Source organism: Saccoglossus kowalevskii, chromosome 18 (assembly GCF_978046115.1).
Source record: "Saccoglossus kowalevskii chromosome 18, keSacKowa6.1, whole genome shotgun sequence".
Classification (NCBI taxonomy): Eukaryota; Metazoa; Hemichordata; class Enteropneusta; family Harrimaniidae; genus Saccoglossus; species Saccoglossus kowalevskii.
Genome location: NC_140658.1, coordinates 8,166,051 through 8,185,215, shown reverse-complemented (window position 1 = coordinate 8,185,215; position 19,165 = coordinate 8,166,051). Strand labels below are relative to the sequence as shown.

Here is a 19,165-nt window from a genome sequence, read left to right as displayed (position 1 = left end):
AATAAAAATGACTCGAAACCCCGTGGGAAATCGGATATTTTGAGTTAAATAATTTTCAAGATTTAGCCGAGGAATTTATCGACCTCTAAAGTATTAAGTGATTTTTTTTCACTCATAAACGTTGTTTAGTGGATTGATTTTTATAAATACGTAATAAATGTGTCCACGTGACAAAAAAACAACAACATAATTCGTATAAATTCCTCACGTACACGCATAAAACATACCTAAAACAAAGTGAAAGTAAGGCACAGAATCGATGAAAATTAATTGACATTTCTGGATCTGTAGACGATGATGATATTATACATCGGTAATCTTCCCCATGGCAACGGTTACTACGTCGGTGTTGGGTGGTGCGCAGTCGCCGCAAAGTACAATAGTGTATCGAAACGCGCGTGGCTATATGTAGATTTAGATCAATCAGTGGGGTCGCATTTAGTTTTCACGGCGCTGGTGGAGTACATCGAGTACATGCACAGATTCACGTTACATACACTTTGATGCACCGTTGCTTAACAGTTGCATGACACGTCTTTCTTCTCTTCAAGGCTCGCTATCCCTACACAGGGTCACAGAAGTATTCGTCTCGCCACCAGTGATGTTGTGACTTCAAGTTACGGGAAAAGACGGATTTTCTTTTTGACTCAAATCATAAGAAACTTGTAGTACCGAAAGTACAATCATGCATGCTGTGACGAGCGCAGCCGCCACAGCTTCAAACCGGCTCACTGCGATGACCACAGCGGCCAGGCGATATCTTCCTTTCCGGAAAGAAGACGAAGACGAAACACTGCATTTTGCCCATCATGAGGAGAGAACCGAAATGACGGTGTTTGAAAACGGCACGGACGGCGCAACAACGAAAGATGAAAACAGCGCCGAGAAGGGGTTGGAAATGAACGGCGCCTTGCCACACAAGGGATGGGTGACGAAAACGGAAGGAAGCAACGAACCTATCGCGCACAGAAACATAACCAGCTGGGACGCTGGCTGGAATGTTACAAATGCTATACAGGTAATCAGTACTCATTTTTTTCCCACATACATTAATAGAAGGACATTTTTAATTCAAAATCAGCGAATCCACATTCGTAAATTAATGAAATAAAAATTGAAACAACGAAGTAGTAAAACTGTATACATCGACATTGATCAGCCAACTCAATTGATTTAGACAAATATCTTCGTTGACTTGAGTCAATTCCTTGAATCAATTATTATCAAATGAAGGCCACAACTAAGCACATTTGTTTAACGGAATGTGGCGTCGTTCGCACGAATTGCCTTTTTCAGATTATCGAGAACGACGATGTAGTTATTTGATTTGGCGCGAAATAGACATAGTAGTGGATTCCGTCGACACCTTCAACTATCAAATGCAAATCTCCGACTATAATGATCTTTTTTTTTTACATTGATATGATTACTTGTGCCTAATCAGGCGTGAGAAGCTCATCTTTTGCCGGGAAATTTAAGTCCAGGTTATTATAAGCCTGAAAAATCGTTCTCATATCACTATCTGATCGTCTGAATCTTGTAATAGCACTGAAGCGATTTAACACAAGGTTGCGTAGCCCCCCCCCCCCGACAGACAAACGTGCGTTGATTACTTTTCCGTGATATCATTATTTTCGCGCGCAAATGAAATCGCTTCAATCGCAGGCAATAAAAGTATCCTGGTGCAATTTTGACCGCACCGTAAAAATAAACATTTCCCGCCTTTTCTTAGTTTATAATGTCTCATTTCCGCTGTTTGGCCGCGACTGTTAAAACTTGCAATCTTGCATGGTTGTCATGGTTTCACTCCAATAATCGCTACCTTCAGTATATATCGAATAACCCAATGACCTTTCACTGAGAAAAAATCGACGAAACAAGAAAATCGAGATCGATGGCTAGAAATGTCATACCAATATTCGTACTTAGCAAAATCGTTTCTCTGCAATTGTGCGCACTTGCAATTGAATTTATCACTGCTATAAAAGTGTTACGTGAATAAAAAGAAACACACGTTTCGATTTGGAGTCTCTCCATTTCTAAATATGTGTTTCGACATGCGCGTACAAAACAGCCGTGTATATAGTATGAAGAATTCGATTCGGCAAGGTATCGATTCGAAACACGATACTACATCTGAAGGTATTTCGCTCTCATCGTTTGTAAAGTGGCCTTACAAACAGAATCGACCATGAATCGACGATGTTTCTGTTCCCTATTCGTTTCAACTTAAATTCGGGAAGTGCAAAAAAAAGTTATAAAACATGTACCAACCTTAGGGCTTCATACTAATTTCCCCGTGTACTTATTCCTGTGGTTGTACATTTATTTACGGAGGAAAATCTCAAGAACGAGTCTTTCAACACAAACAAGTGATTATTAACCAATGTTGCGAGTGAGGAAACCGATGACCGAAAAACCTGTTTGACCACCTGCATGCAAAGCGACAGCGTTTAAAGACAGCATTTGCATAATACGTTTATGTTTTGGGGTGGGGAATTGGGGATTTGTAAGGGTTTGTAGAAATGCACGCAAACTTTCTGTGCACGATTGTGGCGCCATATATGTAATGAGTAACGGAAACACTGATGTTACACAAATTTGCTGAAAAGTAATAGCGCAAGATTCTACAAATCATCTATTTAGAGTCTCGTCCAACATGCAAGATGTGGTAAATCGACATTTCCGACAGTAATTACGCGATGTCTGTTGCAAATCGCCTTTACTATGTAAGATGTATCTGCTTGCTAATTTGCCTATTAAAACAGGATTGAAAAATATGTCCTTTTGCTTGAGTATGTTTGACTACATTGCAGCGCCACAAGTATATATGATGTGCATTGCAGCTATTCGAGTATATTTTATGTGCATTGCAGCTTTTCGAGTATATATGATTGCATTGCAGCTTTACGAGTATATTTGATTGCATTGCAGCTACACGAGTATATATGATTGCATTGCAGCTTTTCGAATATATATGATTACATTGCAGCTTTACGAGTATATTTTATGTGCATTGCAGCTACACGAGTATATATGATTGCATTGCAGCTTTTCGAATATATATGATTACATTGCAGCTATTCGAGTATATTTTATGTGCATTGCAGCTATACGAGTATATTTGATTACATTGCAGCTATACGAGTATATTTGATTACATTGCAGCTATACGAGTATATTTGATTACATTGCAGCTTTACAAGTATATTTGATTGCATTGCAGCTTTACGAGTATATTTGATTGCATTGCAGCTATACGAGTATATTTGATTGCACTGCAGCTATACTAGTGTATATGATTGCATTGCAGCTATACGAGTATATTTGATTGCACTGCAGCTATACTAGTGTATATGATTGCATTGCAGCTATACGAGTTTATTTGATTGCATTGCAGATATACGAGTATATTTGATTGCATTGGAGCTATACGAGTATATATGATTGCATTGCAGCTATACGAGTATATTTGATTGCATTGCAGCTTTACGAGTATATTTGATTGCATTGCAGCTATACGAGTATATATGATTGCATTGCAGCTATACGAGTGTATATGATTGCATTGCAGCTTTACGAGTATATTGATTGCATTGAAGCTATACGAGTATATTTGATTGCATTGCATCTATACGAGTATATTTGATTGCATTGCAGCTTTACGAGTATATATGATTGCATTGCAGCTATACGAGTATATTTGATTGCATTGCAGCTTTACGAGTATATTTGATTGCATTGCAGCTATACGAGTATATATGATTGCATTGCAGCTATACGAGTGTATATGATTGCATTGCAGCTTTACGAGTATATTGATTGCATTGAAGCTATACGAGTATATTTGATTGCATTGCATCTATACGAGTATATTTGATTGCATTGCAGCTTTACAAGTATATTGATTGCATTGCATCTATACGAGTATATTTGATTGCATTGCAGCTATACGAGTATATTTGATTGCATTGCAGCTTTACGAGTATATTGATTGCATTGCAGCTATACGAGTGTATATGATTGCATTGCAGCTATACGAGTGTATTTGATTGCATTGCAGCTATACGAGTGTATATGATTGCATTGCAGCTATACGAGTATATTTGATTGCATTGCAGCTATACGAGTATATTTGATTGCATTGCAGCTATACGAGTGTATATGATTGCATTGCAGCTATACGAGTATATTTGATTGCATTGCAGCTATACGAGTATATTTGATTGCATTGCAGCTTTACGAGTATATTTGATTGCATTGCAGCTATACGAGTATATATGATTGCATTGCAGCTATACGAGTGTATATGATTGCATTGCAGCTATACGAGTATATTTTATGTGCATTGAAGCTATGCGAGTATATTTGATGTGCGTTGCAGCTATACGAGTATATTTGATTGCATTGCAGCTATACGAGTATATTTTATGTGCATTGAAGCTATGCGAGTATATTTGATGTGCATTGCAGCTATACGAGTATATTTGATTGCATTGCAGCTATACGAGTATATTTGATTGCATTGCAGCTATACTAGTATATTTGATTGCATTGCAGCTTTACGAGTATATTTGATTGCATTGCAGCTATACGAGTGTATTTGATTGCATTGCAGCTATACGAGTGTATATGATTGCATTGCAGCTATACGAGTTTATTTGATGTGCATTGCAGCTATACGAGTATATTTGATTGCATTGCAGCTATACGAGTGTATATGATTGCATTGCAGCTATACGAGTGTATTTGATTGCATTGCAGCTATACGAGTATATTTGATTGCATTGCAGCTATACGAGTTTATTTGATTGCATTGCATCTATACGAGTATATTTGATTGCATTGCAGCTATACGAGTGTATATGATTGCATTGCAGCTATACGAGTTTATTTGATTGCATTGCAGCTATACGAGTATATTTGATTGCATTGCAGCTTTACGAGTGTATATGATTGCATTGCAGCTATACGAGTATATTTGATTGCATTGCAGCTACACGAGTGTATATGATTGCATTGCAGCTATACGAGTATATTTGATTGCATTGCAGCTTTACGAGTATATTTGATTGCATTGAAGCTATACGAGTATATTTGATTGCATTGCAGCTTTACGAGTATATTTGATTGCATTGCAGCTTTACGAGTATATTTGATTGCATTGCAGCTATACGAGTGTATTTGATTGCATTGCAGCTATACGAGTGTATATGATTGCATTGCAGCTATACGAGTTTATTTGATGTGCATTGCAGCTATACGAGTATATTTGATTGCATTGCAGCTATACGAGTGTATATGATTGCATTGCAGCTATACGAGTGTATTTGATTGCATTGCAGCTATACGAGTATATTTGATTGCATTGCAGCTATACGAGTTTATTTGGTTGCATTGCATCTATACGAGTATATTTGATTGCATTGCAGCTATACGAGTGTATATGATTGCATTACAGCTATACGAGTTTATTTGATTGCATTGCAGCTATACGAGTATATTTGATTGCATTGCAGCTTTACGAGTGTATATGATTGCATTGCAGCTATACGAGTATATTTGATTGCATTGCAGCTATACGAGTGTATATGATTGCATTGCAGCTATACGAGTTTATTTGATTGCATTGCAGCTATACGAGTATATTTGATTGCATTGCAGCTATACGAGTGTATATGATTGCATTGCAGCTATACGAGTGTATTTGATTGCATTGCAGCTATATGAGTATATTTGATGTGCATTGCAGCTATACGAGTGTATATGATTGCATTGCAGCTATACGAGTGTATTTGATTGCATTGCAGCTTTACGAGTATATTTGATTGCATTGCAGCTATACGAGTGTATATGATTGCATTGCAGCTATACGAGTATATTTGATGTGCATTGAAGCTATACGAGTATATTTGATTGCATTGCAGCTATACGAGTGTATTTGATGTGCATTGAAGCTATACGAGTATATTTGATTGCATTGCAGCTATACGAGTATATTTGATTGCATTGCAGCTATACGAGTGTATATGATCTGCACTGTAGCTATACGAGTATATTTGATTGCATTGCAGCTATACGAGTGTATATGATCTGCATTCGCAAATATTGTATATTATTGGATACGTGACTACGTTTGAATCAACCACAATAGCCAATATAGAAGTATACTAATCTGATTACGAACCTCAAGGAGTTTTTGGCACGTAATAATCAATATGAACTTGTTATAATTTATAGAATATCTAAATATTTTATGAATATTTCAGAGCTTAAAACAGTGGTCAAAATTAACATCTCACATTATTATGATGACTTAATTTCACATTTCTATGTATTTGAAATAAGTAATAATCCACAAATTATCTTCAGATTCTTTCTTATCATCTACACTTTATTGTACGTCATAACATTAATCACAGAAAATTTGATGACAATTTAAAAATATATGCAGCTACTCGACTATTCATCTATTGATATGCAAATTAGTGCATATATTTGTTTTAATTCTGGCATCAAAATGATCAATTAAATGACTACTACGCAGGTTCTCATCAAATCTTTTTTTAGAGATTATAGATGTATTATGTATGACACAACAGTAATGTCAATTTTTGTTAAATCATACATTCTAAAAACGTCATTATCTGAATTACAAACGAACAAAACTTTCCGTAGAAATTGTAAAAAGATAAATTTAAAAGAAAAATTTAATTATTTAAAATCGTGATTGTTATGTTTCTCATGTTTCATTCTACATTTTTCAAAAAAAAATAAATAAATGGTATTCCATTCCACTTTCTTCACAGTACTCATTAAAATCATCAATAAATGATTCATTTACTTAGCAGTCACATGACTACAAGGTTATATCTAAGGTAACATCGATTTTCAATTGGTGTAGACTATGAGCTTTCAGTTTGATATAGTTTAGAACAATTCTTCTATGAAATTAATTATTATGAATTTTACTTCTTGAAATTCTCCACTACATCCTTAAAAGTATCGATTTACAATCACATTTGCCTGGCAAATTCATAGAAATGTAACTTCACGGTGTGTGTGCATTTGTGGTAATGATATGCATATGCATTTAAAACACTCATTCGGTGTTGCTCAAAATTTCGATTCACCATTGTCGGAACTAAACAAAGATATCGCGAAATGTAAATATTACTGGAATGGACCTTTTTGAAAATTTACAACATACTGGTATTGTCAGAACCGCTGTGGATTCGACGGAACCTTAACTATATATATTATATATGTCTGTTATGGATTTTGTTCATCTGCATTTAATAGCAGTATAGTCAGGTGAACGTACGGAACATTACGACGCTTCATAAATGTATGAGTTCCATATACGCCCGCAATTATTAGAAGTATATTATTAAGAGTGGAACAAATTAAATTAATATAACAAAAATTACAATGTAAACATATGCAAATTGTCGTTTTCAATTAGGGAGTAATCAAATATTTCCACAGTAGGTCACGGTATGATTTAGTATAGTGCGTGTTTGTATAATGGCTCTACTCAAATGTTCTTCGAAATTGCAGCAGTACTCCCACGGTGTGAATATTGTATTTGCATTAACATACATTTAACATACAATGCATTTGCATTGTAGTTCCATCTTCCCAGAGTGCACCTCGATCAAATTGAAGTACATGACATTTGTAACAGCGGATTCGATGAGGATGCCAAACCACGTGTAGACTTGGCAAATTTTGTGTATCACAACACATATAGAGGTAATTAATTGTACGTGTGTTATGTTGAAACCGCGAGTGCCAAAAATACAGAGGTAACGCGGCAATGAAGAGTAAAACAATTCTCCTAATGCCCTAGTTAGAGAAACGCATTTTTGCATTTGTAAAACTGGTATCTAGCTAACTAAATTCATTAACAGTTTCTGATCTTGGGATGCCAAAACATTTACATACAGTCGTAATACAGATTCATGGCGAGGATTTTACAAATAACTGTAATTCTAGTATTGCAGTCGGCTATTCACTCTATGCGTACATTCGGTATAACCAAAGTCAAAATTGTCACCTTTCACAGAATAAATTTGCACAATTTTTCAAACTTTTTTCAATTTTGATCAAGAGGGATGGAAAATTAAGTCTATCTGATCCAAAGCGGCGACAAAGAAACTATGCAAAAATACACAACATAAAAAAAATCAAACGGTTAACAAGCTAAATAACAAATAATATGAATAGCAGGCGCCTCGGACTTTGTCATTAATTAGGTTAAATTCACTAGTTATCATGGATTAACGGATCAATTACACACAGTAATTCTATAATACTTTTCGTGAAAAAGATCTTTTGGCTTTGACATCATAGAGTTTGGCATCTACCGTGTCATTAAAGATAACAGTTCAAGATTTAGGAATAAGTGTCATCCCGTCGTTTTGGGGAAGGCCTATCCTAACTGCAGAACAAAGTCAGTCATTTTATTAATTATCCAATATCCGCCAGCTAGATTTAACATCTTTAATAAATATCTCTAGCATATTAAACATATTATATTGGTGAAATTATATTATATTTTATTATATTACAATTACTTGTTTCCAAACGATGTTTATATCTCCATAAACCACCAGACAGAATATTTGATCTTCCTGTTATTTAATTTTTTCAAACGCTGCTAGATGTATTTATGATAGTTTTCATTTTAATTTGGTTAACGACTGTTAGTATAATAATATTGTATATGGTGATGTTGGTTCGAGTCACTTAAGGTTGTTGGGTGGTGAATGATTATGCAGAAAATCCGGCTCTTCGAGTTTACTTCGTTTGTGTTTAAATGTCACGCATGCCGAGAAGCCCTTGAGTTTTAGAAAGTTGTATTGGCACATACGGCATTTATTAGCTTTGTTTATTTTCAAGTAGATCACACTTTTATGTGTGATCACGAACCAAACGCCATATTCCACCTTGAAAAACCATAATTAAGAAGTGTCTACCACGACAGATTTTAAAAATGCAGACATAAATAATACTATGAATAGAAGCATTCAGTTTAAGAATTGGGATCATGCACATCACTTTAGTATACCCTTTATTTTCTGCCATTGTATATTGTCTTGAAGCGGCAAGTTTACATCTCGCTAAATTCAGTCAACTTGGTTTTCTGTTGTCTGCTGTTGTCGCATATCGTAGTCTGGTAAATTTGACTGCTTGGGGTCGGTCAGTAAATAAAATCAAGTCACATAGGTCGACTAACCAGGACAAAGTGCGGTCACTTTGGTCTAGCAACCATATGGCTAATCTGTCGATTCAGCTGAGCGGAGTACATCGGTGTCACACCCAACATAATAATAATAGAATTCTTCACTAGATTTCATATTCTCATCTCCTTACGCTTACCACCGTGAGAAGCACGCCTGTCATTACTTCTTGATCAGCGGTGATGCTATTCATAGCACATGTAAATCGCAGCAGAGAGTAAATGCAGTATATATATATTATTCATGGAAAGATGTTGACTGTAATGTCTCCTACTATGACAGCTGGGGATAGCTTATCGGAATAAAGACTGAAATCTAACAGCGTCTGTCAGTGAAAGTTTTTGCATTCAGCCACAGAAACATGAGAGACCCTTAGTTTAGTCGATATACATAAGAGGAATTAGTAGTAGCCGATGTGAATGTTTTTTTACATCCACAGAGACCTGTCAATAGCGGTCTTAATTCAGTGTGTTATTTTTGGAGTCGATTCTTAATGACGCGTTTGTTTTTCCCTATCTCAACTCATCTAAGTAATGAGAGTACCTCTTCACTGATGACAGCGAGATTGTATGCATGCCCCTAAATCAGATTACGACAAGGGTTCGCGATCTCTACCATGCTAACTGTACTCTCGAGAGGATTAGGTGAGATTATCGACAAACATTAAAAAAATCTAGTCTTTTTTTTATTCGTGAGAATACTTTGTGAAAATAATTGTTGGGCAGTAATAAAAAAAACCTGATATTTCGATTTCCAAGAGGGCGCCCATTTCGAGCATTTTCGTATGTTAAATGTACCATGATGCGCATGTTGTCAAATTGTAGAGTATATGCATCCTGCGATGACAATTATTTATGTTTTTGTATTCCCAAGTATCTAGCTGTCTGTGATTTTACTTGTATTATTTTACTCACCTGATTTCAGACTCCGGTGAAACTGGAATTTGCATACAGGAAACACGTGACTGTTAATACTAATATATATTCTCACCAGGTGCAAAGTGTCCATGTATCTTCCTCCAAACTATTCTCATAATTGTTTGAATAAATTATATTCAGCGTGATATGACCACGTGACTGGGTGAACTGTATCAACCTATTCAGCTGCCAGTGTGCGTGAGTTGTCTATTTCAAAATGGTTGTAATAATGATTGCACGCTGACTTGAAATTACAATGTTGCAAGTGTGATATCATAATTTATGCGGGAACATATCGCCGAAAATAAAAGAACTATGCCAAAGTCGAGAGTAATTATAGAAACTTAAAAAAATTAAAAAATCGGCTTCTGATAGACTAGTTCCCATGGCAACTACATGTTGTTTATGCCTTCGTTTTATTATTATGATTGCGGGTCATATCGCGGGTTTGCTTATCGTTGGTTCCCTTTTGGAATTATTTAGTCAATAAATTGCAGATCAGGTAACGTCAGTTTTCAAATGAACTGTATCTGTTTTCATGGTATCACCATACACCAGCTGTTTGTTGCAAACTAATCGCGCTTCATGATCAAAGAAGCCGGATTTAAAAGAGAACCGCATCACATCTGTCCTGCACTTCATGGATAAAAGTGTACACTGGAAATGAATCTCATCCCCAGCAGAAGTATAATTCAACAGATTTGAAGAATAAACCCAATAGTAGATTGTTTCTATTCTGTTTAGATCTCAACGGGCGCGACAAATCGAAGCGTTTCCTGACAGAAAAAGGATAACCTTGTATCTGTGTACTACTAATGATTCCCACGATACAAAGGACGATATTCGTAAGACGTATATTGAGCGTAGTGTGTATGTGTGTTTCATTCAGGGCATAATTAACGTCGAGATGTTCGATAACCCCAGTTTCATGGTCAATGTCACTTAAAGGGGTCTTCTCATAAAAAAATCGCTCGACGTCAAACGTGTAACCTTAAAGGGCGGTGGTTTCCACGCAGCGCTTGCTCGAATTTCATGTAAACTATGTATTTTACACGCGTTGTTTACATCGCTATGAGTCCCAAATCGAACAGGACGCGGCACGACGACTGTCGCCCTTTAATGTATAGTTAAAAATAAACAATATGTATTTAATATATATATTATATAAATTCGGACGATATATTAGAATATTCTTTTCATTATTGTTTAAAAATAGTTTAAAGCAACAGGTTTTCTCTCCGGCATAAAAAAAACACAGTCGTCGCGCCGCGTCATGTTGGGTTTGGGCCCGTGCGGCGTATACAAGTCGTGTTAAAGACATTACTACATACTGCATTCTATCAATGTTAAAATATAAATAGGGCTGAATATTTATATGTTTTTAGTCAAATATAGCACGAGTTTTTATTTATTTTTTATTTACGTTATCATCCTTACATCGACACAAAATATAGCATATGCATTTGAATATCTTTAGTTCAATATTGCATGTTTTTTTATTTATTTTTTTATTTACGTTATCGTCCTTACATCGACATAAAATATAGCATATAAATTAGATTTATTCTCGATATTTTTTTGTGTGTATCCTGATTTATATGACCTTATTTCGACATTGATTTTTCGGAGGGCACAAAGAACTTTTGATTTCCGGGGATGTATTCTCTCGGCCAATAACAAGTGGGTGATAATACCCGGATGACAATTGCTCGGTCTTGAATAGCGAGAAATGAAATATTTTTTTCTTCAGAATTACATTTCTAAAATACGCTCCATTGCGTTTGTATGTACCCATTGTTTTCTTTCGTCTTTCAATTCCCGGAGTTATTGTGCTATATTTTATTTGCATTGCTTGTTTCACGCACTTCAGTGCACATTTTTTCCCAATATTGCTCACACCAGTGGGCGAGAGTGTGACATAATCTTTACAAATGAATCTAAATTACGTAATGCGGTTGAAAAAAACCACCCTGCGTGTTTAACACAAAGCCTAACGAGGACTAGACTAATGTACTTCACTATTAATGCGACAACTTGTAACCAATTTCCAGCGTATCCTGCGTAAGCGAAATAATGATCGGAACTCGTATGTATATCTTTTCTCTGACGTCAGAAAACGCAAAATTATTTTATAAACCAAGTAACACTAAAATCACGTGACAGTCTAGTAGATGTCTAAATATTGTGCAATGTCGTATCAGTAAACATTCTTGTATGTTCCACAAAGATAATTTGACGAATATTATTTACAATTTGATGTTTTAGTGGTCATATAATAGAGTGATAGAACAGTATTTTATTTGTTATCTACTTATAATACTGAAAATAAATAAATAAATAAATATATATATATATATATATATATATATATATATATATATATAATTTAATACATCTAATTGTACTCGACGAACCAGTCACGGTATTTTTCACCCTCAAATACTTAACTGTAAGATAGAAGAAGACTGATTTAGCATTAACAAATCGTGCTGGGACTGGTAGAATGTCTGACATTAGTGAATTCATAATTAAGTTTGGTTTCTAAAAAAACAGTGGCCCTCATGACGTCATCATCCTGATATTTTCTTTTTAACACAGATTCCAGAATTACTAGTACATCATTTTTGGTGAGGCATTTTTTTAAACATTTTTACGTATTTTTCTATAATTTCCTTGTTTATTGTAGACCAAGTAGACGTTATTTATCATTGGCTACAGGATCTGATCATTTTTATTGAAAAATTAGGACAAAATTATGTGAGTGTTTTCCGTGAAAGTCACGTGATTATGGGAAGAAAAAAAAGAAGACATAATACATGGAGGGTGATACGCGTTCAAAACAACTCATTGCCCTACAACTCAATAATGCTACATCACACCATAGCGTATTGTGGTTTCACGAGATGCGCATTCCCAATTGAAAACAAGACTATCGTGCTGTTTCCGTCCACCAAGAAAACAATAATACAATTGAATATGTAAACCAAACATACATGAATGCTTTCAATCTGGGGATGCCTTCGTTACATTGAAATGATCAGAAACCGTATTTGTCGGATAATAAAATATACAGAATCTTTCGTGTCTGATTGGGAATTTATGACGGCCATTTGCTTTGTTTTTACTCGTTTTCTCCCGATATACAGTATCTATATAGGTTAGAACGATTACTCTTAAAAACCTCATGACGTAAGACATATGTCGGATAAGATCAAATAGGGCTATAAATAAATATACTTTAGTTGTTCATAGGTATGGGATATAGGAAAACCATCTTTTATTTTCTTTATATTATCTATATATATGTTCCAATACTTATAATCATAGTAAGAATCAATCCAGCCTTGCTTCACGTCGAGTGTTGGGGAATGGATAGTACCAGTTGTCAGTATAACTTCAATACGTACTTGCAATCTCCCAGTGCTACATAATTGACACAGAATGTCACCAGGGGGGCGTGGCACACCATCACACGTTCATGCAGGGTATGCCGTTTCGAGGATATGCCACACCCATAATACATTGCGTTTAGTTGACATCTTACTGTGAAACAAGATGTGTTAACCAATGATACCTGCCACAATATTTTTACCATTTGATAGGTATGACATCTCGGTTCCAAGAAACAGACCACGCTGATAGAGGTGATATCTCGGGTCGAGAGGCGAACCACTGACGAGCAGCATAATATTATTTCGTTGCTACGTAATAGGTGGAGCGAAATCTCGGTGCCAAGAAACAGATCACTGTCTCATTGCAATGTAATAGTTGCGATATCTCATTGCAATGTAATAGTTGCGATATCTCATCGCAATGTTATAGTCGCGATATCTCATTGCTATGTAATAGTTGCGATATCTCAGGCCGAGAGACATTTCATTATTTCCTAGCCATGTGATAGATGCGAGATCTCGGTGCCGAACAGCATATCGCATCTCGTTGATATGCGATAGGTACGAGGTCTCGGGTAAAGGAGAAGTCCACTGTCTCGTAACCATGTGATAGGTGCGAGATATCGCGGGTCCATATACAGTCCATTGTCTTTTCACCATCTGATAGACGCGAGATCTTGGTGCCGAAAAACGGTTCACAGTCACGTTTTTTAGTGTGAGGTGCTATGATCTAGGGTCACGGAGCATCCCACCATCGAGAATATTAATCAAAACATATGCCAATTATTAAGAATTGCAGCGGACAGGGCGTTATCGTTTTGATGCAGTAACACGCCGCTACCATTAGCAGATTTAGAGGGACGCGCAAAAACTGGCGTTACTCTTATACTGACCCACAATGCAGTGACGTTTAGTGGCGGCGGCACAGCCCCCTCGAAAACAAATTTTGCTGAAACCTTTTGTGTCAGCAAAATATGCCCCTCAAAATGCAGGAAATGGCGTTTCAAGGGGTCTAGATTTCAAATTTCCAAAACTTCGTGCCATCGCCTCTGACGTTACTGTACAAATAGTCCCCAACAAAAACGCATCTGCCCCTAGTTGCTCCCGCTGAATTCCCCTGGTGTGCGCCAATATACGGCGTCGACAATAGACACCGGAAATCGGACAAGTCGGCTCACGTGCAACATATATATGTTCATGTTAAATAATATTACATCGTATATTATTCAGATGCATAGAAATACATCACATTATTACAACTTCACTCAGAAGCATACTACTAAAAAAATGCATTTTTGTCTCGTTTATCAAAACAATATAAACGACTGTGACGATGAGTAAAAACACTGAGTAATTTCAATTTGCCCGAGGGTCGATCAACGGATTTTTTAAAGCGTCGACGCCAATTTGTGACTCATCCCTCCTACATTCCGTCACCGACGACGAATACAGCCATCCTTTGAAAAAAAAAATATTCGCTTTGGCCCATCAGTGAATACGTCTTAATTACGAACCATCGTCAGGTTGTTAAGCAAACAAATAAGTGCGCACAGCTGCATCATCGATTTCCTTCATTATGCCCTTTTTTATCAAATTATTCGAAGTTGTAATGGTGTGGTTGAATGCATCAATGTGTACATCTGCGCCGAGAAGATGTCCGCTTTCTGTTCCTTAAAGCCACTAGGCGGACACAACGTGAAACAAATTGAGTTTTGAGGAAAAGGCCATTGTGGCTGGTATTGTTCAAAGATGTTAAGGAAAATGTCACCCCTCCCCTGCTTACGAGTTCGCCCTTTCATTACTTTCTACACCGGAAACATGCCACCGTTAAAATGTGTCACCCTCGAGTATGATCTGACGCATCATGACACCACGAACTTCGCGTGTGCCCCACCATCGTCTGAACACATGTGAAAATATTCAAAAGATTCTTTTAAAATGCTAAAACGTATTAATTTTCTTTGCAAACCTCGTGAATCGTTGAAGCGCCACAGTAGTCGCACGGCGACGTGTTCGTAATGAGCCCACGCAACGTAATTAACGCGTGAATATACGTTTTTCGGACGCGCGCTACAAGACGGCAAGGTTTCGCTGCCTATACATGCCACTTCAAAAATAAACGTTGTAATCCTAGGGTAAACCTAAACATTAAATTAAATGAAGAGGCTCCCCACATATCATTCTCATTGAGGAAATATCTGTATCACAAGTATCACAGCCGCGACACATCGATGGGGGTGTAATCGATAACCATTTATGGTTGAGATTAATTTGTATCGAAATTTGTTTTCATAAACAATTTTGTTACGCCTCACTAGGTTTAGTTATCAGACGCTTTGTGCTTAAAAGAGTGGCAGTCGTCGCGCTGCGCATGTGTGACATTTGTGATGATAAACATTGATTTTCCCACAATCCAACGCGCTCTAGACAAGTATGAGGTTTGACCTGAGCGTGGCTTGCATTCGAAGTTAATTACCGCTGGTGATTCCTTCGATACCTTCTAATCACCTAAAAATATACCTATTAAATACTTGGTAACGTCTCAGTGTGTACTCGTTGATCTGCGCAACAGTCAAAGTCGCCATCTTTGTTGATATGACACCCATATACCTCGAGCATGCGTGGCGCGACGACTACCGCTCTTTAAGCACAATCTCGCACGGCCACATGACTTTTTCCTATCCTTCTAACAATAAAACACACACACAAAAAACATGTGTATTACTTTTAGTCGCATAAATTGCTAAATACATGATTGGTTACGTTGCCCATACAAAGGTTCCTCTTATTCTTTTCATAATTGTCTTACAATTACTGTTCATGCTATAGATTCACCCGAAAAATAATTGTGATTTTCATAAAATTTGGACTTTTCCGACAGCCTTTGTTGCGGGGCGGTGACTAGAATACGAAGTTACGCGCAAAATAATGAATTACGTCGACAAATATTGCAAATAAATAATCTTGAAAAATGATATCAGTATTGTTACATAGATCATATATTTATTTTTACAAGATGGTCAATACATTTTTAGACTAATGTGTTAGTTTACTTTTCAACAATTCTTCTTTGCGTGTGTGTATGTGTATTAAAAACAAACTGTGAGAACGAAACGTAAGATTGATTTATTTTTTATTTTTCACAAACATATGTACACTCGCCTGTGAACAATGGGACATGGATTAACTTTAATGCAAGCACTAGTTATCGACAAACAATGTTATGTTTAGTGTTCAGGACACCAATAACATCTAACGAATCTATAATGGATACTGATAACATGTCAATCACTTTTACCCTAATAATATATACATTTAAAAATATTGTTGTTTGATAGTAAATATTGATTTCTCAAAAAATTGAGAACAAATATTACGCTTGCACGTTTCATCAGCAACTGCAACATTGAGTTCTTGGAACTAAATCAATTTGAAATTAAACAATTTAAATCTATAAACGTCAATAATGGAGTGTATGTAATGTACTAATAAACGAACCCTGTGAAGAGTCAAACCAGGTACATTTTGTATATCACGATTCTTCCGTCCTTTTTTGTTTCTGTTAAACAAACCAATTATCGCAAACAAATGAATACACTTTGGGCGAGCTGATGTTTTCAAAGGCCGTAATCAATCTGACTTGGGGTTTTACTATAGTCAACACGTGCCACGGACGTTCTGTTCGCAATTATCTGCGGAATTTAAATAAAATTTCCACAAATTAAAACACCATCAACGTCAACAAGGTATACTTATATCCCCGCTAGCTACCTAACACAAAATATGGAATTTTTGAGAGTGTAATTTGTTTTTATTTTATTTTCAACGATACGTTTGTAAAGCTACGTGAAAGAAAACTACATGTTCAATTTCGGTTTCTCTATCTAGCACTTCAATTGATTTCATTGTTTAAGATTGCTATAGCTGCGTTGAATGTTCAATATTTGTGCGTGGGATTTGATATTATGCATTTTTAGAGCGAGGAAAAAATCGTGATATAGTAATTAGTGGCTCACTGGATAGCGTGTGATCTCGTGTTACAGTCTTATTACGCATGTACATTATGACGTAGGTGTCATGTTCAGGGGATGAAGGGAGATGTGCTGCCGGTTTATTGCGTGTTAACGGGGCAAGGACGGGGATGAGCGCGAAAATAGGCGAGACGCAGCGGCCTTAAACTAATAATAACCTGATTAGTCTGGGTTTAAGGCAACATCTCCGTCCGTAAATATAATAGGATATGCGGAGTGTGACATATCTAAAAAATGGGAAATTTCATCTTACGCCTGAGAAGAAAGAAATCGACTAATTTAGCTAACTTGTAATTTCGCTAATTTAAAATAAAGTATATTCTCGCAATGAGATTATTGGCATTTTGGCTAAATTAAGATTTTGTTAATTCATGTATTGAGTAAAATTCGCTGAAATGACATGATGTAGCTATTTCAATGTGTTTTACAGTATGTACTAGGACATCGGAATTCCTTGGCGCTCACAAACAATGGTATGCGAAACCACGATTGTTCCAACGATCCTTCCAAAATATAATCGACAAACATTGGATATTGCTGATTTACGCGCTATTTTCTCCATGCGTCCATGCATGGACAGTATGTGGCACCGATTGACCAATGAGAACGCGCCGTTGCCACGCAAGGTACTATAATATTTAGCGACGATGTTTTCAGTCTGTGTTTCTGATTCCATTACATCCACTTATTATCGTTGCACGCGTACTTTGCTATAGGGAAAATCACAGTTCCTTGGCGACTCTGTCTAGCTGACTGCAATCGATGCAGTCTAGGGGCTGGTGCCGGGGCTGGTGTTGTAAATAGACGCACACTACCTTAATCGAACCCTGTTGAAAGGCCGTGCGTTCCGAAATTAAAGGTCGAACGCTATTAGCAAAATGCTATGACAATACAGGCTAATTAAAGCGGAGTTTGAAATCTTTCCTTGAATTCACGTCGACCTGAAGTGGTAAAATGTTATTAGTGCATTATCTGCCTCGCTTGTCATCGTGCACAACATTTCCAATACTCCATTTTCTTGGGTCACTGACTTCGTAGACGAGGATTCGTTTTATGTGACGTCATCGCTGGAAAGTGTCCCTTTTGCCAAGATGATTGGTCTAAAATTGTTTTACAATTGAATAAAACATCATACATTATCAAATAGGAAAAAGTTTTATCGGATGTATGCATGGCAGACGAAAATTGTACACTGAGAGTCGTCGCCTGTTCAAATGTATGCTGTATTAAAGGACGTTAACTTTAAAACAAACAGAGTGACATAAGACAGGTTTCGCACACAGCACACGTTGCTGTCACCAATGAAGAGATCATTTCGTATTAAATATTTCTCACTGCCTGGTATGCATCCGAACAGTGTGCAATCGTGTTTGAAGTTTGACAGAAGTTTGAAGATGTGCCTAACATAATAACTGTCTATCATTGTACACAATATGAATACCTTCCGACTGATTATGATACAAAACAGACGGCGCGCCGTAGTGTGTTCGATATGAGTCTCGTGTGAAATGTACAACGTGGGTAAAATGCATTATTTCACGGTTCACACAAAGTTCGAACCCGTGCTGCATGGCGGATGC

At 36.6% G+C, this 19,165-nt stretch overlaps 1 protein-coding gene across 1 annotated transcript in view; it reads left to right on the top strand.

Moving 5' to 3' along the window:
- The first annotated feature begins 591 nt into the window (after window positions 1–591).
- The window catches only part of LOC100368932 (vesicular inhibitory amino acid transporter-like), a 32,720-nt gene continuing 14,146 nt past the window's right edge, over window positions 592–19,165 (top strand). The window contains exon 1 of the mRNA XM_006814945.3: window positions 592–1,018. Within this exon, the coding sequence (XP_006815008.1) occupies window positions 686–1,018 (333 nt within the window). The 5' untranslated portion in view covers window positions 592–685. The remainder of the gene's footprint in view (window positions 1,019–19,165) is intronic.